Here is a 20,654-nt window from a genome sequence, read left to right as displayed (position 1 = left end):
TCCCTTTACCCTCCCTGTTTTGCCACTCACACCACTGGTCCTATAGGGCTCATCCGTCCTGGATTCCCTGTATTTTCAGTTCCTATCTGTACCAGTGGAGACTAACTCTTTACTGAAGTAGAAAACCCTGTCTCTCTCCCTCAGAGCAGCTGGTAATTTTGAACTGGCCTTGCAAATAGCAGCCCAACATGTAACCACTATGCCACCAGGACGCCCCAGAGAGATTAATAAGCAGCCTTTTTATTATTGTAGAGAGAGTAGATTACCAAACGGGGATTGGAAGTCAGAAGGGTTTATTACTACAAAGTCTGTATTTACCATCACTGCATTTGCATTGTCTATGTATGAAACAGGAGAGAAGGTGCTAGGCAAGGAACCCACCTCATCTCCCACCAGACCCACCTTCTCCTTCCTTAGCTAGGATGAACCGGACAGCTCTCCCAGGCCCCAGCAGAGGAGGGACTCCTGGTCAGGCCTCTCCCTCCTAGCACATTTGCTTGGGGCAGGTGGCCTTAGAGCCCTAACATGCTGCTGCCACTTTCAGTTCAGAGGCCAGGGGCCAGCATCTCTTCCATCCTGCAGTGTCTTGTTGCGGAAAGGAAGATTTGGCCCCTCTAGGTCTCAGGCCCTTTGTCTTGGAAGGATGACTTCTTTCTTTTGTTTTTCCAACATTTTTATTGGCACTTAATCCATATATCACACAATTCAATAGTTCAGTCATATCAAGACTTGTGCAATCATTATTACCACAGTCAATTTCAGAACATTTCCCCTCCCCGCCTCCATGATTAAATCACCTTTAAAATGAGTTGTGTAATTGATGAATGTACGGATTGTGATGAGTTTTATGATCCCCTAATGATTAAAAAAAACAAACAAAAAACGACTTAACACCTAAAAAAATTAATTAAAATAGAATGAAGAATATAACTGCCCTTTCCCCTAGATTGTAAATTATTAACTAATTTCTTTCCACTCAAATAAAAGAAATGAGTTGTGTAGTCACCTTCAGTTCTAGTGCTCACTCCCCCTCCCACCTTTATTGTTTACTCCTAACCAACCCACCCACACACCCTACATCCCCTAAAAATCATTGCATCAGTTATTATTATTTCTATGCATCCATTCCTCCTATGCTTCACAAACTGATAAACCCAACAGAAACGATAAAGAACAAAAATGAAATGAAGTGGTAAGGGTAAAACAATAGTAATATAAAGATAAAAATGAATGAGTAAGAAAAAGAGACCCCCATCAAGATTTTAAAATATTGACGTTTTTGTCATGGAACAAGCAAGAGATTCTTGTACCTAGAACAAGTGTAGGTTGGGTCTAGAGGGAAGTTAACTGAACAAATATCGAGCTTGATCCAGCATAATCAGGGTTGCAATGGTCTATGTTTGATAATAAGACTGTTCCAGACCTTTCGCCTGTGGCTAGAGGGATCTGCCCGAGGCTTAGTCTGACTGGATACTCAGCAGTTGGGTTTGGGCTCCCGCTGCCTTCCACAAATTGGGTGTTCATAATTGTAGCTCTGATGCTTTACCTTTGGTCATATTTGGATTTTATTATTGTCATCTTTGGATAACACAAGCTGGTGAGTTTCTTCCATGTGGGCTTAGTTGACTCCTTGCTTAGATGGCTGCTTGTTTGAATATAAACCTTTAAGACCCCAGACATTATTCCAGTTGAAAGCCGGGCACCATCTGCTTTCTTCACACTTTGCTGTAGCTCCCTTGTCTTCAGCGATCATTTCATGCAGGCTAGTATCAAGCAGGGCCATGTTACCAGAACTAACTGAGATGACCTCTTTATGACATTCATTCCTAGCCAGTTTGATCAGGCTTCTTCATAAAAGTATCTCTGGCATGAAAACAGGACCTTAGAATGTATCTTAAGTCTTGCCCGAGTCTCATGGTGCCACTTCTTCCACCCTGCCCTAATGAAGGGAGCTCCCATCCCAAGAAGCTTTCACCCAAGTGCTATCTCCCTGCTACTTATTGCTGCAGCCACAATCCCACAAGTCTCAGCCTGCCCGTAAGCCACCGCCCAAGAAGGACATGAAGGAACAGGAGAAAGGAGAAGGGAGCGACAGTAAGGACAGCCCCAAAACCAAGTCAGACGAATCGGGGGAGGAAAAGAATGGAGATGAGGACTGCCAGCGAGGAGGGCAGAAGAAGAAAGGTAAGTCACTTTGAACAAGACTTCGGAGCAGATGTCAAGGCTGACAGGAATGTCAGGACTCTGGGGACTGGTGGGTTCAGGAGCACCCCCAAGATTCCAGTGGGAGGCTGATGGGTATCGACCACTGGGCCAGCAATGTGGTCATTTCAGGCATGAATCCACACATTTCTCTATTCAGTAGGCACTTGACTGACCCTGTTCTCAGCAGTAGGCCTGTGCTTCAGAGTACTCTTTGTGGTGTCTCATTATATTGGTTTCCCCGTGAAGGTTTTGTTCAAAGAAGAGTGTTTCAAGACCCGCTGAAATGATTAGGAAATGGGTTCAGCTGCCCGAACAGATCCAAAGTAACAACAGTTTAAACGAGAGAGGAGGTTACTTCTCTCTCTTAGCTGTTGAGTGTAAGTAAGCCAGGCCTAGTGTAGCATCTCTTTAATTCCTTCTCTCTTGTTGGCCCTTGGATTCTTAATATCTAAGATGGCTTGCTGTTGCCTTCTCATCCCAGCCATTAGGCAGGGGAAAAGGGACATGCAACTCCTTTCCTTTAAGGGACACTACTTGGGACTGCCTGCTTTCAGCAAGCTCTCCTCGGCAGGACTTTGACATGGGGCCTCAGGGAGACTGGGAAGTGGGGCTTCTCTTACCATGCGTGATACTGGGAATTACTCCGAAGGCCCCTGGCCTCAGTGCAAAAGAGGTCCCGTGTGGGCCAGGTGCTCCCCGACAGGTGACCCGATTGTCATTCACCCAAAGCTCAAGGCAAAGGAAGAAGGTCAGGTAGAGTCTCTCCCTTCAGTCTTTTCTCACAGTTCCCTGCTGTCTCCCAGGGAACAAACACAAATGGGTTCCATTGCAAATAGACATGAAGCCTGAAGTGCCCAGGGAGAAACTGGCCTCACGTCCCTCTCGCCCACCAGAGCCTCGACACACACCTGCCAGCCGTGGGGAGCTCAAAGGTATGCTCCAACCCATTATGGAGGGCCTGGGCATGAGAGTCACCCTCAGGCCTGACCCAGTGCCCCCTCTCCTCATAGGGTCTGAGCCTGCCACCTTCGTGCCCGTGCCTGTGGCCCCCCCCACCCCAGCCTGGCAACCAGAGACCAAACCGGAGCCTGCCTGGCACGACCAGGATGAGACATCGAGTGTGAAGAGTGATGGGGCTGGTGGGGCGCGGGCTTCCTTCCGTGGCCGTGGACGGGGGCGTGGTCGCGGCCGGGGACGCGGCCGGGGTGGCACTCGAAGTACGTGTGAGGCCTCTTTGGGCCCTGGGATGTCCGAGGGGGTGCGGCGGGAGTGGCAGGCAGGGATCTCCTTTCCCTCATGGCGCTCATTTCCCTCGTAGCTCACTTCGACTACCAGTTCGGCTACCGCAAGTTTGACTCTACAGAGGGGCCTCGCACTCCCAAGTACATGAACAACATCACCTACTACTTTGACAATGTCAGCAGTACCGAACTTTACAGCGTGGACCAGGAGCTGCTCAAAGACTATATCAAGCGCCAGATGTGAGTGGGCCAGAGGCTGCTTCCTGCAGAGACAGTGGGTGGGCACTGGGGACTGCCAGAAGGTGTCAGCCAGGCTGAGCAGGCTCTCCAGGTGCTAGCAACATGACCACCTCTGGCTGGAGCCAGGGAAAATCACCTTTCTCATCTTAAGTTTCCATATAAAGTTAGGATTTTATTGCAGAGCAACACCATAAGAAATTTTCCTGACAAAAAGGAGAGAATTGCTTAGAACCCATCATCACCCAGTTGGGGTTGGGGCGGTGGTTGATGGCATTGATGATTGTATAGCCCCACCTGATGGGGTTGAACAACTGAGCTGAATGGGAAGGGAAGGCATATATTGGAATGAGTAAGATAAGTCAATAAGAATGTTTAATGAAAAAAGAATTACATTGTTGCCCACCTCACCCTCATTTTTTTTTTTTTTTTGCCATAAAAATGGAATAAGCTAACACATAGTTCTTTGTGGTAGTAGTGGTAATGGTAATTGTTTTCCTGCTTCCTTCCTTCCAGTTTTAATGGCCCTGTTGTCAAACCACCCACAAACACCTGCTGAGTTCTTCTTGGCCAGGCTGCGGGCGGGCTGTGTGCTTTACATGCAGTATCTTATTGAATGCCACATAGTTTTAGCTACTGAATTCCTATGAGAAGGACTTCCCGCCGTGTTCCCCCCTCCCCCCATGTTTTATAGACACGTAAGCAGTGCCAGTACTTTGCCCAGAGTGTCTCAGATTTGGGGATCATGTCATTTTCATTTTAAAGCCTCTGCTCTTAACTACTGAGACAAAACTGTCCCTAGTCAAGTGGAGAGTTTTATAAGCACATCCGTTGCAGTAGAGTGTGAGATTGTTTTCAGAGCAGAGGAGAAAGACACTGACTTTTAAATTGGGGTTGAAACAAGGAGGACGAGTTTGCTAATCATTGAAAGGATAACATAATTTCTCTTCAGCCATGAAACTACTTGGACAGTGGGGAAGTAGGTCAGTGGCCGTATATACGGTCACAGTTGCATAGCAGGAGGGGGACAGCCTGTCTCAACAGTGCAGGAATCCCCCAGTGACACCTCTTCTCCCTTCCCCTTAGTGAATACTACTTCAGCGTGGACAATTTAGAGCGAGACTTCTTCCTGCGACGAAAAATGGATGCCAGCGGTTTCCTTCCCATCACCCTTATTGCCTCCTTCCACCGAGTGCAGGCCCTCACCACTGACATTTCACTCATCTTTGCGGTATGTCTGCTTCTCCAGTGCTGGGGAGAAGGGGCGTTTGGTGAAAGGCCGGAAGAAAACCCACCCTGCAGCAGCTTTCTTCTGATTACTTCTAATAAAATCCCAAAGTCTGGCCATCCTCTACTCCCCACCCCCCACATGTTGGAAGTTTCTGGCATGTATAAAAAATGGACAAACCAGTAGTCATAATGAACCTGTCACCCAGCCTCATTAATAATCAGCTCATGGTCAGATCACGCTTCATCTATACCCACATCTTACTTTGAGGAAAATCCCAGATAACCCAGCATTTCATCCACAAATGGTCTGGCACGTCTATGCAGCCGCTGGTTTTGAACTGCTGACCTTGTAGGTACCAGTTCAATGCATAACCACCAGGGCTCTTCAAAAAGATGAATCCTTGTTTGAAAACAACTTATTTGAATAAACTGGGTATTTTGTCCTGTAGAACTGTTCACGAATACAATAATGTTTTCTCTCGTGACTTTATTTTTTTAATATTTAAAACTTTATTGTAGATGTAGAGGCTTGATCAAATTCTGGTGTCTGTCTGGTATCTTCTCTCTCTCCCGCACCCCCACCCCACCCAAATCAAGGATGCCATTCAGGTGATAGTGCCCTTCACAGTAGTTTGTGGTGCTTGATCAGCTTTCTTGTGATGTGCTTCCAGTAATGATCATGGCCTCTTGCTTGGGGAGTTGCAAAATAGTGATACTCTCTCAGTGTTCTTAGCTGTACTACCTCTTTAAAGGGGGACTTTTATTTATTCTCCAGCCAGTTATCAGGAAGTATAGTTTACACAGGACGAGCAAGAGAAATGCTTGATTTTCCTACTTTTGAGCCAGTTTTCAGAATTATGAGTAGACTCCCTGGTAATTTTTTAAGGCCCGGGTTGGGGGATGGGGAGGGCGGCTGTCACTGAGGGGTTTTGGTATCATAAGTGTAGGGATTCAAACGTGTCTTATGTATTCAATTCTTTGTAGTTGATATCTTAGGTAGTGGAACCCCAATACCCTGGTTCATCTTGTACATTTCCAGCTCCAGCTCTCTTCCTCTTAGGGTGTTTACATGGCTGTGGTCTGAATTGGGATACTTGCTGCTCCTTGGTTAGTGTATGTGGATGTTGCTCCTGTGGGGCAGTGGGTTACAAGTTAAGGTGCTTAACTGCAAGTGCCAGCAGTTTGAACCCACAGTCTCTGCCAGGAGAAAGGCGACACTGCTCTTGGGAAGATTTACAGCCTGGGAAACCCATAGGGTACTTCTGTTGTATTCTATTGTGTGTCGAAATGCACTTGCCTTTCTTAGGTAAATGATAGTGTAAAACACATGCATTTCCTTAATTTTTTTTTTTAAATATCTGAGACCACTGCATAGTGGCACACAAAAAGATATTCTTTATTCCTATTTATATTTGCACAGTGTATACCACTCTGCTCATGCTCCATAGTCTCTTACACTGTAGCCTCTGGTGGGTGGGTAATTTGTGTTCTTGCTCTTTTATTAATTTTTGAACTGTGTTCATGCTGTAATGATAACCTTGTATATTTACATCTCTTTTCATATTTTGCCAGTATATCTTTGGTAAAGGTTTCTAGAAATGATTCATTTTTTTCCCCCAGAGGTAAATACCAATAGCAGTTTACCTGTGAATTTAAAGGAAATGTTATCTTACAGATTTCTATATATGAGATACTTCTAAAAGTTGGTGGGGGTATCCCATTATCTGAATTCAGTTTTCCCATGAATATTTTGAAGCCTTTCTGTATTTTGTGGATCTCCCACCTCGGCACTTGGAGAGCTGATATTTTAATGACTGAGTGCCCCAATCATTGTGGCATTGTTCATTCAAATTGTATTTTGTGTGCATGCTTGGTGCCCCCCCCCCCAATTGCAGACATTTGTCATTGCCTTTTTTCTAAATTTTATTAGACACATTGCTACCTGTTTGTGCAAGTTATTCTGTAGAGCAGATTGATGGAAATTAAGTGCTAGGGTCAGAGGGTAGCTGTGTCTTTGTTTCAACATCTCATATGGCCCCCGAGCCTGGATGGACCAGGTGCCAGTTTTCATACACACCCTGTCACCAGCCTCCAAGGTCAGTGCTTGCCTGAGCCCTTCCTCTTTATCCTCTTCCCCACTTTCTCCTTGCTGCAGGCCCTCAAGGACAGCAAGGTGGTGGAGATAGTGGATGAGAAGGTTCGAAGAAGGGAGGAGCCTGAGAAATGGCCTCTCCCTGGTCCCCCAATAGTGGACTATTCCCAGACGGATTTCTCTCAGCTCCTCAACTGTCCCGAGTTTGTGCCTCGCCAGCACTACCAGAAGGAGACAGGTGGGTTCTGGGCTGCTGTGTGGATGCTTTCTTGTGCCCTGCTTCTTGCCAGCCATTCTGCTCAGAGCTAGTGACAGAGGAGAACTGGAGGACTGAGGATTTCATCTTTCTGCCTTTAGAGTCAGCCCCTGGTTCTCCCCGGGCAGTCACCCCAGTGCCAATCAAAACGGAAGAGGTCAGCAACCTAAAGACACTGCCCAAGGGTCTGTCTGCCAGTCTTCCTGACCTGGATTCTGAGAACTGGATCGAAGTGAAGAAGAGACCTCGTCCCTCCCCTGCACGACCCAAGGTGGGTACAGTCTGCCTGGTGCCCTGTGATGTAGCAGAACCCTGGGCATTGGAGGAGATTATACACCGCACAGTTCTAGGCTCAGAGGGGATAGCAGATAAGGCAGACGACCTTGTGTCAAAATGTGAGTTGAGGTTTCCAGGGACTGCTTGTAAATTGGTAGGGACCTCCTCTAGAGTGCCCTGGCCAAGTGAGTTCTCATGGCATTTTTCACAAGAAGATCTCGTGCATCTTTGGGACTTTTAGTTTCACCTAAATCTTGGCACATACTCTTTTCTTTCTAACATGCTTTTTACCTGGCTCATTTATGCTTGTCCTTTGGTCACTGCACTTAAGCGACTCCCTTTGAGTTTGTCCTCTGTCCCCTGTGTAAGCCCCTTGGATCCTCTGAAGTGGGGAGGGAAAAAGACAAGGCAGAATTAGAACCTCAATGGAAACAATGATCTTCTGCCATTGACCCCTCCCACCCCTTAATTAAGGGAGTGTATTGGGGAAGCTAGTAGGGTGGGAGAAGTCAGGACCTGGAAACAGTAAGATATACGTAGTCATTGGGGCACAGCAGCACCTCTTCTCAGTCAGCAGCCAAGTTTCTCGCCAGTACTCAGCCATACAGTCCCTTGGCCTCCGTGGGCCTCGGAGAAAGGCTGCCTGCTCCTCTGCCGTATGGTCTCACCCTTGGTGTTGCTCCTCTGCTGGTGTCGGTGTCGCATGGCCTCTGCCTCCACCTCATACAGGGACTTGAACGGGCTCATACTCTGCTGGGCCTGGCCTCTTTCTCCTTCCTGCTGAGATGAGTCCCTGGCCAGATGGATGACTTAGAAAAGCGTGTCTGATGGTTCAGGGCCTCTGCTTCCCTATCTTAAAATTATGGGTCAGAGAACTTATATTGCTATAAAAACAATAAGACAATTTATATAGTACACATTGAGTCCGATGTTAGTGAATTGTTGCGATCTCAACTAAAATCACGGCGCCCTTGGCAAGCACAGGGGTGTCCCTCCCCATCCTCTTAAGGAGCTTTGGAAGGCTTTTTGGTTGGGGCCTCGAGGCTTCACACATGTCCTTAAGCTTCAGGTCTGTACAGTTCTTAGCCACCTCTTCTTCTTTCCCCCTGTTCACACCCAGAATTTCTCACCTGCTTTGAGTGCAACCTTACAAAAAGTGTATGAGATCGTCCCCAGGTCACAAAAGGTAGTGTGACCACTCCGCCTGGCACCTTTGGAACTTTAAAGAAGAGTTTAATGTTTGTATAGAAAAATTCTTGGTACCACAGGGGATGCCCTTTTAGGACTACTGAAGGTGATGTTTCCTTCTCTCTGATCCTTCCCTGAAGTATTCTGCACTCTTGAAACAAAAAGCAGCCTGAGGGGAGGACCAAGATCAGCGTGGAGCACAGGTGGAGAGGGGTCCTTGCTACCCTCCAGGACTGAAGGTGTTCTGGCGTGTTGGGAAAGTCCTTGGTGCATTTCCTGCTCTTTTTCTCCCCAACAGCGTTTTTTTGGTGGTGGGTTTTTTCCCCCTCAAAATGTCTTCATAATAAGGCCCTATGATCATCCTTGAAGAAAGTCAACACACACACACACACAGAATGTCAAAACACACCAGCACGGACCCCCTCCATCCCAGGAAATGGTTGCCATAACCTTCCGAGCTGACCTCCCTGCCTTGAACATAACCAGCTCAGCAGATTCCCAGGCAAGCCACTGTTGTGATTGTACCTCCCCCCCACCCCAAGGCACCGTAACAAGGCGAATGCACTCACATAACTAAGAGAACTTGTCTGAAGCTGTCCATGAATCATAGAGATAGGTCTAAACAGGCTTTGTATGGAATAAACCTATGGGTATTCTGTTAAGGTAAATAAAACTGCTTCTCCATAATCCCAATAAAATCAGCTCTCCGCCTTTGGGATTTTGTACATGTTTTTCCTTTCTGACATGTTCTACACCGGACCTATTTGTGCCTGTTATTTAGATTGCAACTTTAGTAGTTACCTCTTCCAGGAAGCCTTCCATATCACGACTCCCCCACTGCCCTCCCCTCCCTATCTTCTCCCACACGCACGCTTACTTAGAAGTTCCTTGTTTTGTTGAGAATCTACACTGCATAGACAGATCCATTCCTGTGACAGTGAGTATGTTTTTGGAGTTATGTAACCGCCTTCCCCTGTTAACATAAACTCACTTCCTCTAAGGTTCCGATCAAATCTTCCCACAGGTCTTAAAAGGAGCATAAGGCTGAAGGCAGTTACTCTTTATTAGTTAGGCTAAATTATTTGTTGAATTTTTAACAGAAAGGGGTGGGGGAGCTAAGTTTTAAGGGTTATGGTTCCCTGCAAATTCATCCAGCCTCTATGGCTCCAAGTAACAATTTTGTTCTTTACCACTGTACTGCTTCGTACTTGGCTGTTGATTTCTTCCTCCAACTAAGCTCTGAGTTCCTAAGGATAGAGGCCTTATCTGCTTAATCATACTGGTGACATATTCGTTGTTAATCGAATTGCTAAATATGTGTGATTCTAGTCTGGGATGTGGTAGAGAGCAAGGCAGTTGTGTCCAGTTTGAGAGATAATGAGGAGGTGTTTGAAAGGCGGAGTCGATTTACTGAACTTCTCTGAGCCCAGTTCCAATCTATGTAGGCTGGATAGGTAAATAGGGTACAGCCCCTCCTCGTGAGGAACTTGATCTCTAATTGTTGGTAATGGAGGAAGCTTACCTGCGTAGAACATCCTCTTCCCCTTGAGGCTGACTCCAAGGAGGACACCTGTGACTTGTTGGACCAGGGTGGCAGTCCTGAAAGGCTCTTGTGTGGCAGTTAAAGAGAGCCTGACCTACAGCCCCTCTAGTGACTGCTCCCTTGTTTGTTCCTGTTTAGAAGCCAGAAGAGCCCAGGTTTCTCCACCAGACCTCTCTGCCCCCCCAGCTGCCCTCTCAGCAGCTGATGCCCAAGGATCAGGATGAACAAGAGGAACTGGATTTCCTGTTTGATGAGGAGATGGAACAGATGGATGGGCGGAAGAACACATTCACTGCCTGGTCTGACGAGGACTCAGACTATGAGATTGATGACCGGGATGTCAACAAGATCCTCATTGTCACCCAGACTCCGCCTTACATGCGCCGGCACCCAGGAGGGGACCGTACAGGCAACCACACCTCACGTGCCAAGATGAGCGCTGAGCTGGCCAAGGTCATTAATGATGGGCTCTTCTACTATGAGCAGGACCTGTGGACCGAGAAGTTTGAACCTGAGTATTCCCAGATCAAGGTAAGGCTGGGCATCATCAAGAGCCTGGGGCCTGAGGGAGAAGAAGTCTGATTGGCTGTACCACCTTCGGTTGTGTGATATGAGGCTACGTGTCCTGCCGGGGGCGATGATTGACACCTTGCTGGGGCCCACTCTGTAAACTACAGGGAGTCCCCTCCTGCCTCTGTGAGGGGTATGGTGTGAGGGTCTCACTGCAGTCCTAACAACTGCTGGTGCTTCTGCGGAGAATACAATATGAGATTAGATTGCCATTTTAGTCTTAAATATATAGGCATATATCAAGTTTAAAAGTCTTTAAGGGGCTTGCTTTGATGTGGATAATAAAGGAGAGACTCTTTAGAAGAAACTGCTGCTGCCAGGAGTCATCTCTGTTGTTGGTTTCTACCAAGTGGATGTGCTGGGGAATGGGGGGTTGGATGCGTCACATATAGGCCTGTGTGATAAGCTGCAGAGTGTCGGGCACTGAGGAGAGGAGGGACACAGCCACTGTATCAGAAGACAGTGGCAGAAGAGGCTCCTTGAGGAGAGAGTGCAGTGAGTTCCCGGGGAGCCAGTGTCACCTGATGTCCGTCTTCACTGCAGAGAAGGCAGGGCCGGCGCTGACCTCCTCTGCCTCAGGGTGGCTTGTAACAAGGTTGCTGAGGGTGAGAAATGGCAGCCGAGAGCCCGAGGACCAGAATTCCCTGAATGTGGCTGTGGGAGGGAGCTCTTCCGGCCCAGCGTCCTGCAGGGCCTGATTCCAGAGCCGGTTGGGGCAGTCTTCGTACTGACACCTGTACTACCACCCTTCTCCCGCCCTCTGCAGCAAGAAGTCGAGAACTTCAAGAAAGTCAACATGATCAGCCGGGAGCAGTTTGACACTCTGACTCCTGAGCCCCCTGTGGATCCCAATCAGGAGGTTCCCCCTGGGCCACCCCGGTTTCAGCAAGGTCAGTGGCAAGTGTTTGGGGGCCCTCCAGCTGGGGCTTGTGGGGATGGATGCTCACAGGCATGGCCCTCCCCCCTCTCTGCCTTTGTAGTTCCCACTGATGCCCTGGCCAACAAGTTGTTTGGTGCTCCCGAGCCCTCCTCCATCGCCCGCTCTCTACCAACCACTGTCCCAGAGTCGCCAAACTACCGAAACGCCAGGACTCCCCGGACTCCCCGCACACCACAGCTCAAAGACTCCAGCCAGACATCGCGGTTTTATCCCGTGGTAAAGGAAGGACGGACAATAGATGCCAAGGTGAGGAACTCCTGCTGGGCTGCTAAGCATCGGGGGCCCATGTCCCCACGTCCTGCCGCTGCCTTGTCTGAGAAAGCAGCGTAAGACCTGTCTGCTCTGTGTTCATGGTCTCGTGACCTCACGTGAAATTGAGTGAGCACCTTTGTAAAGCAGACGGTGTGTGGCCATGGGGGCCCCCATGTAACCATGGTTCGATCAGAGGAGGACTGACTAGGTGTGAAATCTTGGGCAAAAACACTTGCAAACACCACCCACATCCCCTGCCTCGTCTCTCCTCATCTGTAAATGAGTCAGATCCATTCTACCTCACAGCCATAGCATTTCCTTGAGAGAAAAGACGGGAAAGTATTTTGTCAACTCTTGGTGCCGTATACACAATGAGGAGAAAATCCTACATTCTCGAAGTCCTTATTGCTCCGCCTTGGTAGGAGATACCATGAATGACAAATCCTGTCCTGGACTGACCTTTGCAGATGCCTCGGAAAAGGAAGACAAGACACAGCTCGAACCCTCCCTTGGAGAGTCATGTGGGCTGGGTGATGGATTCTCGGGAGCACAGGCCAAGAACTGCCTCCATCAGGTACCATAGGTGGGGGGTGGGCGAGCCACGGAGAAGGTGCGTGCCTCTGCTCTAAATTAGGGAACAAGATCCAGAACGTGCGAGTAGCACGGGGAATTTAATCAGGGCCTAAGAAGAAGGCTTCTGTCTAAAGCAGTGGTGCTGGTGGGACCTGATTTAACTCACTCACAGGGAGCATATCTGTGAATTCACCACCACCACCACCACCACCCCTAGACACGGGTTTTCTGCTGCCTGCTTCAGGAGAGCGTGGAAGTTGAACAACCAAAAAAAAGTCTTCTAGAGCCTATTTCAGATTTCACTCCTCAATCTTTGAGGGCAAGACCCAGATTTCTTTCTGCTGTCCAAATAATGGCCTCAATGTTGACTCTTGAATCGAGGTTGGGAGCCCTTGGCCTAGGTACTTCCTTGCAGTGGGTGATAGAAACAAAAAGGAGACATGGTTTTCAGAAAACAGTGTAGACAGTGACCTGCTGGGAATGTTTCCTGAAGGACAGGTAAATGTTGCTTTGCTGGGTGCTGCGGAATCATGTAGGACTCATAGCAAGCCTAAAGGACAGAGCAGAAGTCCACATAGGGTTGTCTAGGCTGTTGGTCCAGTTTTTCCTCTGGCCCTCATTTGCTTAACCATTGAGTCACCAGGGCTCCTTAAATGCTGCCTCAACAACTCATTGCCATCGAGTCGGTAACAACTCATAGAGACCATTAGGACAGGGTAGAACTGCCCTGTGGGTTTCTGACACTGTAACTGTTTATGGCAGTTGAAAGTCAAGGAGCAGCGAGTGGTTTAGAACTGCCAACCTTGTAGATCGCATTACAAATGGAACTACTATGCCACCATGGTTCCTAACTGCTGCCTAGGGAGAAATACATGGTTTTTAAAGCTCAGTTTTTTACATTGGACAGATCTCTGCATTAAATAGCTCCATGACATGACCACCCTGGCCATGTCTCCCCATCTCTGTAAGACTTAATGACCTCTTTTGTAAGTCCTTGTGGAGTTGAAACAAAGAGTAAAGCAGATCTGTGAATTGAAGTTAAGGGCCAAACAGAGTCCCTGGGTCTCCTGGTTTGACACTCTTTGCAAGGCTGCATTTTGGCTGATGGCAGTCTAGAGGAGGAACCTTCCTAAACTTTGGGCCAGCCTGAGGGGGACCTGATGACACTCTTTCTCATGGCCTTTGCAGCTCCAGCCCCTCAGAAGGGACACCTGCAGTTGGCAGCTATGGCTGTACCCCCCAGTCACTGCCCAAGTTCCAGCATCCTTCCCATGAACTGCTCAAGGAAAACGGCTTCACACAACACGTCTACCATAAGTATCGTAGGCGCTGCCTTAATGGTAAGAAATACAATGGGGTGGGGGGGGGTCCGAGCAAAGGATGGGTGACAGCATTAACAGTGTGTGATGAAAGTTAGACCCAGGCCCAACAGTTTGTTCTTATTTGTTGTCTATGAAGCCATGTGTGTTTGTAAGCGGAGAGAACTGCCAGCTCCTGTTGTCTGATGTCAGTAAATGGTCTCTAGAACAGGTGTCAGCAAATTCGCCTTTGGGTCGAACCCAGCAAGCATCCCAGTTTTATATGACCTTGGAGTTAAGAACAGATTTTAGATTAGATGTTAAGAGCTGTGTTACCTGAGTGCGTCTTTGTAACGGAGGTCGTGTGCAGCTCAGAGAGCTGATGGTACTGAATTAAGTCTGCTGTTTGCTGCTCCCCATCTGAAAGATCCTGTGGGGAAAGCGCCTCTCCAGACGCTCTTGCTTGTTCTTTCAATCAAAAGTATCTAATTCACAAAGCTTTGTAACTAACTCTTTGCCAAACTCAAGTCTCACTTTATTGTTCCCAAAAGAAGCCCTGTACCCTAAGCCACCTTCTGTGGATGAATTTTTCATACATAGAACTTGAATCAGATACGTACTGCCTTGGCCGGCTTTTTTTTTCTTCTTTCTTCAATCATTTTAATGGGCTCGTACAACTCATCACAGTGCATCCATACATCCATTGTGTCAAGCACATTTGTACATTTGTTGCCATCATCATTTTCAGAACATTTGCTTTCTACTTGTGCCCTTGGTATCAGCTCCTCATTTTTCCCCTTCCTCCCCCTTGACCAGCTTTTTTTCTCTTTTCTCAGTTAGTATCAATTTTCAAGGTTCATCTGTGTTGTTAATATGTGTTAGTCTTTTATGTAGATATTTGCCATTTTATTTATCCATTCATCAGTTTTTAGACACTGATTCCCCCTCCCTAAATTTTGGCTATTCTCTTTTTTTTTTTTCCCCTCAATATATATATTTTAAAAGGTAATATGTTTTCTTTTGGCTATTCTCAATAATGTTGCAATGAAGATGTAAAAGTTTTCTTTTTTTTTTTTCTTAGAAGGATGTCTAGGAGTAGAATTTCTGGCTCAAAGGTTAATTGTATGCTTAAGCCTTTGAGGAATTGCCACACTGATTTCCAAAGTGGCTGCACTGTTACCTTCCCATCCTCAGTGTATCTCAGAGGTCCAGCTTTGCCTGTCTTGCCAGTACTGGTTACTGTCTTTTCTGTTTTGGCTCTTCCAGCGAATATAAAGTGGGTCTGTTTGTGGTTCTGTGTGCTTGTGCATTGTGTTACCGTCATTAGAGAACTACTTATTCAGATCCTTTGCCCATTTTTAAACTAGGTTTTTGTCTTTTTTTTACTGTTGGGTTAAGTGGGCTCTGTATTCTAGGTACAAGTCTTTGATCAGATGTGTGATTTGAAAGTGCTGCCCTCCCACATTCTGGATGGGGTCCTGTGAAGTACATAGGCTTGCGATTTTGATGCTACCCAATGCTGTCATTCACTTTCAGAACGTTCATTTGTGTAATGTCCAACTTGAACTGCATGTAAGGTCCATTGCCCCAACCCTGGTGAAGCCTAGTGTATGAAAATGTGAGGTACATGCAATAAATGTGTACCTCATGATGGAGGTACTACTTTGTAATGCGCATCATAACAGCGCTCGTGTGTATTGTTTAAAGGTGTGTTAGTGTTTCTGGATGTGTTTACTTAATGTTTTTTATGTATTAAGAGATATACCAAGACAAACAATTGGTGTCAAATTTGAATTGTATCTAAATGATCTTTCTGTATTTAGATACCAATTCAGCTGAAAGGCTTATTTAGGAACAGGACTTATTCATAATTAGGGGCTGCTTATATATAATCTAGTGTTATGGCCAGTGTCCAAATCACATAACAGCCTCTTTCACAGAACTTAAGACATTAAGCTACACATGACTGAAGATGTATTTTGTGCTTTTCCTGTTGTGTGTTTTATATTTGTTAATATTTTCAGGCTACTGGAATAGTTATTGATGAATGTACTTGGCTAGGATGCACAGATTGTTTGCATTCTGCCATATTGTAGCTGTGTGTGAGCGTGGTGCTGATTGACGTAAAGGACTAGACCAGGACGACCCATTTCAGCAACTCTTGCTACCTGGTCATGGCAAGGCCCGGGCCCTGTGCCAGCAATAAGGCCTGCCCAAAGGTAGTTCTTGCTAGTTGCCTGGAAAGCAGACTTAAATTGCTCCACAGGGTTTCCAGGTTTGTGCCCTTTCAGAAGCAGATTGCCAGACCTATCTGCTGAGGTACCTCGGGGTGGGTTTGAACTGCCAGCCGCTCAGCTACTAGTCAAGTGTTAACTGTTCACGTTACTCAGGGTCTCCTGACACAGAGGAAAGCTCCTCAGTAAATACCAGCTAAATACCTGAAGGCGGCGCAGGTGATGAGCCAACTCAGGCAGTTCTGCCCTGTCTATAGGATCAGTAGGGTCAGCATCAGCCTGATGGAAGTGAGTTTGGTATGTAAGCTGCAATGTATAAACCACCTTGTATGTGAGAAAGGAAACAGGATTTTAGGTCGCCAGATTCTTCGTCCTCGAAGCACAAGCAGCTTGGCTCTGAGACATAGGATGTTTTTATTCTTTTCTCCCCTATCAGAGCGGAAACGTTTGGGCATTGGCCAATCTCAGGAGATGAACACTCTCTTCCGCTTCTGGTCCTTCTTCCTCCGCGATCACTTCAACAAGAAGATGTATGAGGAGTTCAAGCAACTGGCTCTGGAGGATGCCAGAGAAGGCTACAGGTGAGCAGGCACTGGGGGTGGGAGATGTTTTTTAAAATGAGTTATATAATCACGTGGCTCAAAATTGAGAGTTCAAAAGGTTCTATGATGAAAGGTCTCCTTTTCCCACAGGCCACAGTATTGTTACCACCCTACAGGTCCTTTTCTAAAAACACGGTGTGCCTTTTATTAGCAAATACATACCTGCAGTCTCTCACACCCTCCTGCTGGTTTCAAGAGGTAGCCTGTAGTGCATACTCTTTGCACATGGCTCTTACTTTTTGCTGAAGCTGTATCTTGGAGTACATGAGGAATTTCCTTCTTTAGCTGCTGCTGTTGTTTGTGGTAACATTTATCACTGTAACCATTTTTGAGTATACAGTTCAGTGGCGTGAAGTACTTAGTCCAGATTTAGTTTTGCATCACGGGCAGAGACTGTACTGTTTGTCAGTAACTCCTCTTACGCTGTCCCTGGTAACCTCTCCTTTGCTCTCCACCCCCTCTGAATGAGCCCCTGTGTTCTAAGATCATCACCACCGCAGTACTTGTCCTTCTGTGCCTGGGTTACTTCAATCAGCATGTTGTCGTCAAGGTTTTTCCCTGTTACAGCCTTTAACAAACCTCATTCGGTTTTCCAGCTGAATGGTACGTAAACTAAGGAGCTTTGGTAGCATAGTGCTTACTAGTTGGGCTGCTAACCACAAGGCCTGCGTTTAAAACCTTCCGCCGCTCCTTGGGAGAGGGACGGGCTTCATACTGCCTTAAAGAGCTGCGGTCTGGGAAACTCGGGCAGTTCTGCCCTGTCTGGAGGGTCAGTAGGGTCAGCATCAACTTGATGGAAGTGAGTTTGGTATGTAAGCTGCAATGTATATACCACCTTGTATTGATCAGCTCATCCACGGACATTTGGGTTATTTCTACCTTTGGGTTGTTGTGAATATTGGTGTACACATGCCCTCGTTCCTGCTTTCAGGCCTTTTGGAAATGTACCCAGGTGTAGAATTTGCTGGGTCACAAAGTAACTACCATTCTTGACGTACTGCACGTCTCGTTCTCACAGCTATTGTACTGTGCTGCATTCCTCCTGTGTTCCAGGTTCTCCGCATCTTTGCCCACATGTCGCCCCTCCGCTTTTATGTTACTGGCCATCCTAATAGATGTGGAGTAATATCGCATAGTGGTCTTGACCTTTATTTCCTTTAATGACTAATTTTGTTGTGTGTGTGTTTTTTGTGTGTCCTTGTTGCTTTGAAGAAATACCTATTGAAATCTTTGGCTCAGTTTTTAATTGGGTTGTTTGGCCCTTGTTCTTTTTTATACTCTGCATGATGTTGCACTATGTGGATAATTTACTTAACTAATCTATTGATTATTGATTAATTAACTTATATTGATTATTAATTAATCAACCTAATTAAAATTGGTTCCAATATGTTGCTCTTGAAAAACTTTAAGACTTCTATTACTTTTCTTCCCAGATTTTCAAAGTAAGTTATTTGAGAAGTTCAGAAACATTTCTAAACAGTTTTATTGACAAATAAACTTGGCTGAAGTAGCTGTTAGTATAGAAATTGCCCTTGTTAGTATTCCATAATAAGCAGCCTGTCGGTCTTCTTATGGCATACCTTTTCCAGAAAGTTTGCAGAACACAGATGAAAGAAAAGCTGCCTTAAAATTCATCTCAGAAGAAAGAAAATGTTTTGGAAATGATGGCAACATGCCAAATATGTTTGATACAATTGATGTATGGAATGTTATAAGAGCTGTAAGAGGCCCCAATGAAATGATTTTTTTAAAAATTCACCTTAGAGACAAATACAGTGTTAATATATATTTAAGTCTGCCTCCTTCCGGACTGTATACATGTATAGAGGTAGAATTTCCACACGTAATCTCAACAAGTAAGGAGCCCTAGTGGAGCATTGCTTAAGATCTGGTCTGCTAACCAAAAGACTGGCAGTTCATGCTGACCAGGCAGTCCACAGGAGAAAGCTGGGACAGCCTACGTCTATAAAGCGTACCGTCTCCAGTCCCAAGCTGTATTCAAGCTGACAGGTTTACTCAGAGTTGGCAGTGGGTTTGGTTTGGGTTTTTCAAAATGGGGTCACTCTACATATAGTGCTATATGTTGGTACATTCTTTGCATGCTTAAATAAGCATCTTTTAATATTCAGTAAATATTTAAATTTGTCATTGCTAAGCCCTCATGGCATAGTAGGATACCCATTTCATTGGTCTGCTAACCTCAGGGTCAGCAGTTCAAAACCACCAGCTGCTCTGTGGAAGAAAACTGAAGCTTTCTGTCTTTGTAAAGCGTTATGGTTGTGGAAACCCACTGGGGAAGCTCTACTTTGTGTTGTGGGTTGCTCTGGGTTGGAATCGATAGATGGCAGTGGATTTTTTGTTTTGTTTTATATTTTCTTTTGTCTTTGTCAATTATTCCATTGTTGACTTACCATCATTTTCTGTTTTTAAATCATTTTAGTGGGAGCTCGTACAGCTCTTACCTATCACAATCCATACATACTTCCATTGTGTCAAGCACATTCACATTCGTACATTTGTTGCCATCATTGTTCCCAAAACATTTTCTTCCTGCTTGAGCCCTTGGTATCAGCTCCTCATTTTCCCCCCCTGCTTCCCCCACTCTCCCTTCCTCATGAACCCTTGATAATTTATAAATTACTGTTTTTTCATGCCTTACACTGACCAATGTTTCCCTTCACCCACTTTTCTGTTGTCCATCCCCCTGGGAGGAGGGTGTCATAGGTAGATCTTTGTGATCGGTTCTCCCGCTCTCCGCCCACCTCCACTTTCCCCTTCCTCTAACGGTTACTCTCAATATAGGTCCTTAGGGGTTTATCTGTCCTGGATTCCCTGTGCTTCTCTTTCTTGCTTTTGTGCATGTTATTATTTCGGCATGTCTATCTAGATAAGATAGGCAGGATAAACAATCTGGAAGAGAAAACAACGCCAGAGGGACATAGGAGAGGGGGCGCGGCAGGGTAAAAAGGAAGTGGGTGTTAACAAACCCAGGGACAGGGGAACCAGTGATCTAAAATCCATGGCGAGGAGGGTGTAGGAGGCCTTGGAAGGGCTTGATCAAGGGCAATGTAACCAAGAGGAATTACTGAAACCCAAACGAAGGCTGAACATGATAGTAGGACAAGAGGAAAGTGAAAGGAAATAAGGAAATAAATAAGAGGAAAGAACTAGGAGGCAGAGGGCATTTATAGAGGTCTAAATACAGATATGTAAATATATCTGATGATGGGAAAGTACCATATATACTCCTATATAAGCTGAGTTTGGTTTTGTTTTTAAATACTTTATTGGTAGGCTCTTACATCTCTGATCACAATCCATACATTCATCCAGTGTGTCAAGCACATTGGCACATATGCCACCATCATCATTTTCAAAGGATCTTCTTCCCACTTGAGCCCCTGATATCAACTCCCCAGTTCTTTCCCCCTCCTCCACACACCCTCCCTCACGAACCCTTGATGAGTTATAGATTATTATTAACATATCGTACATCATCCTCCATCGCCCCTCACCCACTTTTCCATTATTCGTTCTCCTGGGAAGAGATTCTAGATTGATCCTTGTGGTCCATTCCCCTTTTCTCCCCCCAACTTCCCCTAATCCTACTGGTATCTCTACTCTCATTGTTGGCCCTGGGGTGTTGATCTATCCTGGATTCCATGTATTGCAGGCTCTTATCTGTAGCAGTGTGCATGTTCTGGTCTAATCCAATTTGTAAGATAGAATTGAGGTCATGATAGTGCGGTGAAGAAAGCACCAAAGAACTAGAGGAAAGTTGTGTTTCATTGGTGCTATACTGCACCCTGCTGGCTCATCTCTTCCCTGTGACCCCTCTATGAGGGGATGTCCCAATTGTCTACAGATGGGCTTTGGATCTCCACTCCAAACTCCCCCTCATTCACAATGATACG

General features: G+C 46.1%; 1 protein-coding gene across 4 annotated transcripts in view; it reads left to right on the top strand.

Moving 5' to 3' along the window:
* Positions 1-20,654, top strand: part of LARP1 (La ribonucleoprotein 1, translational regulator) — a 64,997-nt gene that overhangs the window by 38,705 nt on the left and 5,638 nt on the right. For 2 of the 4 annotated variants that reach the window (XM_030888644.2, XM_045284645.1), the window contains 13 exons: positions 2,010-2,184; positions 3,009-3,137; positions 3,216-3,422; positions 3,524-3,686; positions 4,770-4,914; positions 7,069-7,243; positions 7,363-7,532; positions 10,407-10,799; positions 11,605-11,728; positions 11,819-12,024; positions 12,498-12,604; positions 13,792-13,943; positions 16,572-16,716. In XM_030888644.2, coding sequence (XP_030744504.1) covers positions 2,061-2,184; positions 3,009-3,137; positions 3,216-3,422; positions 3,524-3,686; positions 4,770-4,914; positions 7,069-7,243; positions 7,363-7,532; positions 10,407-10,799; positions 11,605-11,728; positions 11,819-12,024; positions 12,498-12,604; positions 13,792-13,943; positions 16,572-16,716 — 2,240 coding nt within the window. In that variant the 5' untranslated portion in view covers positions 2,010-2,060. The remainder of the gene's footprint in view (positions 1-2,009; positions 2,185-3,008; positions 3,138-3,215; positions 3,423-3,523; positions 3,687-4,769; positions 4,915-7,068; positions 7,244-7,362; positions 7,533-10,406; positions 10,800-11,604; positions 11,729-11,818; positions 12,025-12,497; positions 12,605-13,791; positions 13,944-16,571; positions 16,717-20,654) is intronic. The other 2 variants (XM_045284643.1, XM_045284646.1) reach the window with 2 other exon arrangements.

Source organism: Echinops telfairi, unplaced genomic scaffold (genome assembly GCF_000313985.2).
Source record: "Echinops telfairi isolate 266 unplaced genomic scaffold, ASM31398v2 ScPeMD7_7469;HRSCAF=8507_0, whole genome shotgun sequence".
Classification (NCBI taxonomy): domain Eukaryota; kingdom Metazoa; phylum Chordata; class Mammalia; order Afrosoricida; family Tenrecidae; genus Echinops; species Echinops telfairi.
Note: the sequence above shows the minus strand (reverse complement) of the source record. Positions and strands in the feature narration are given on the sequence as shown.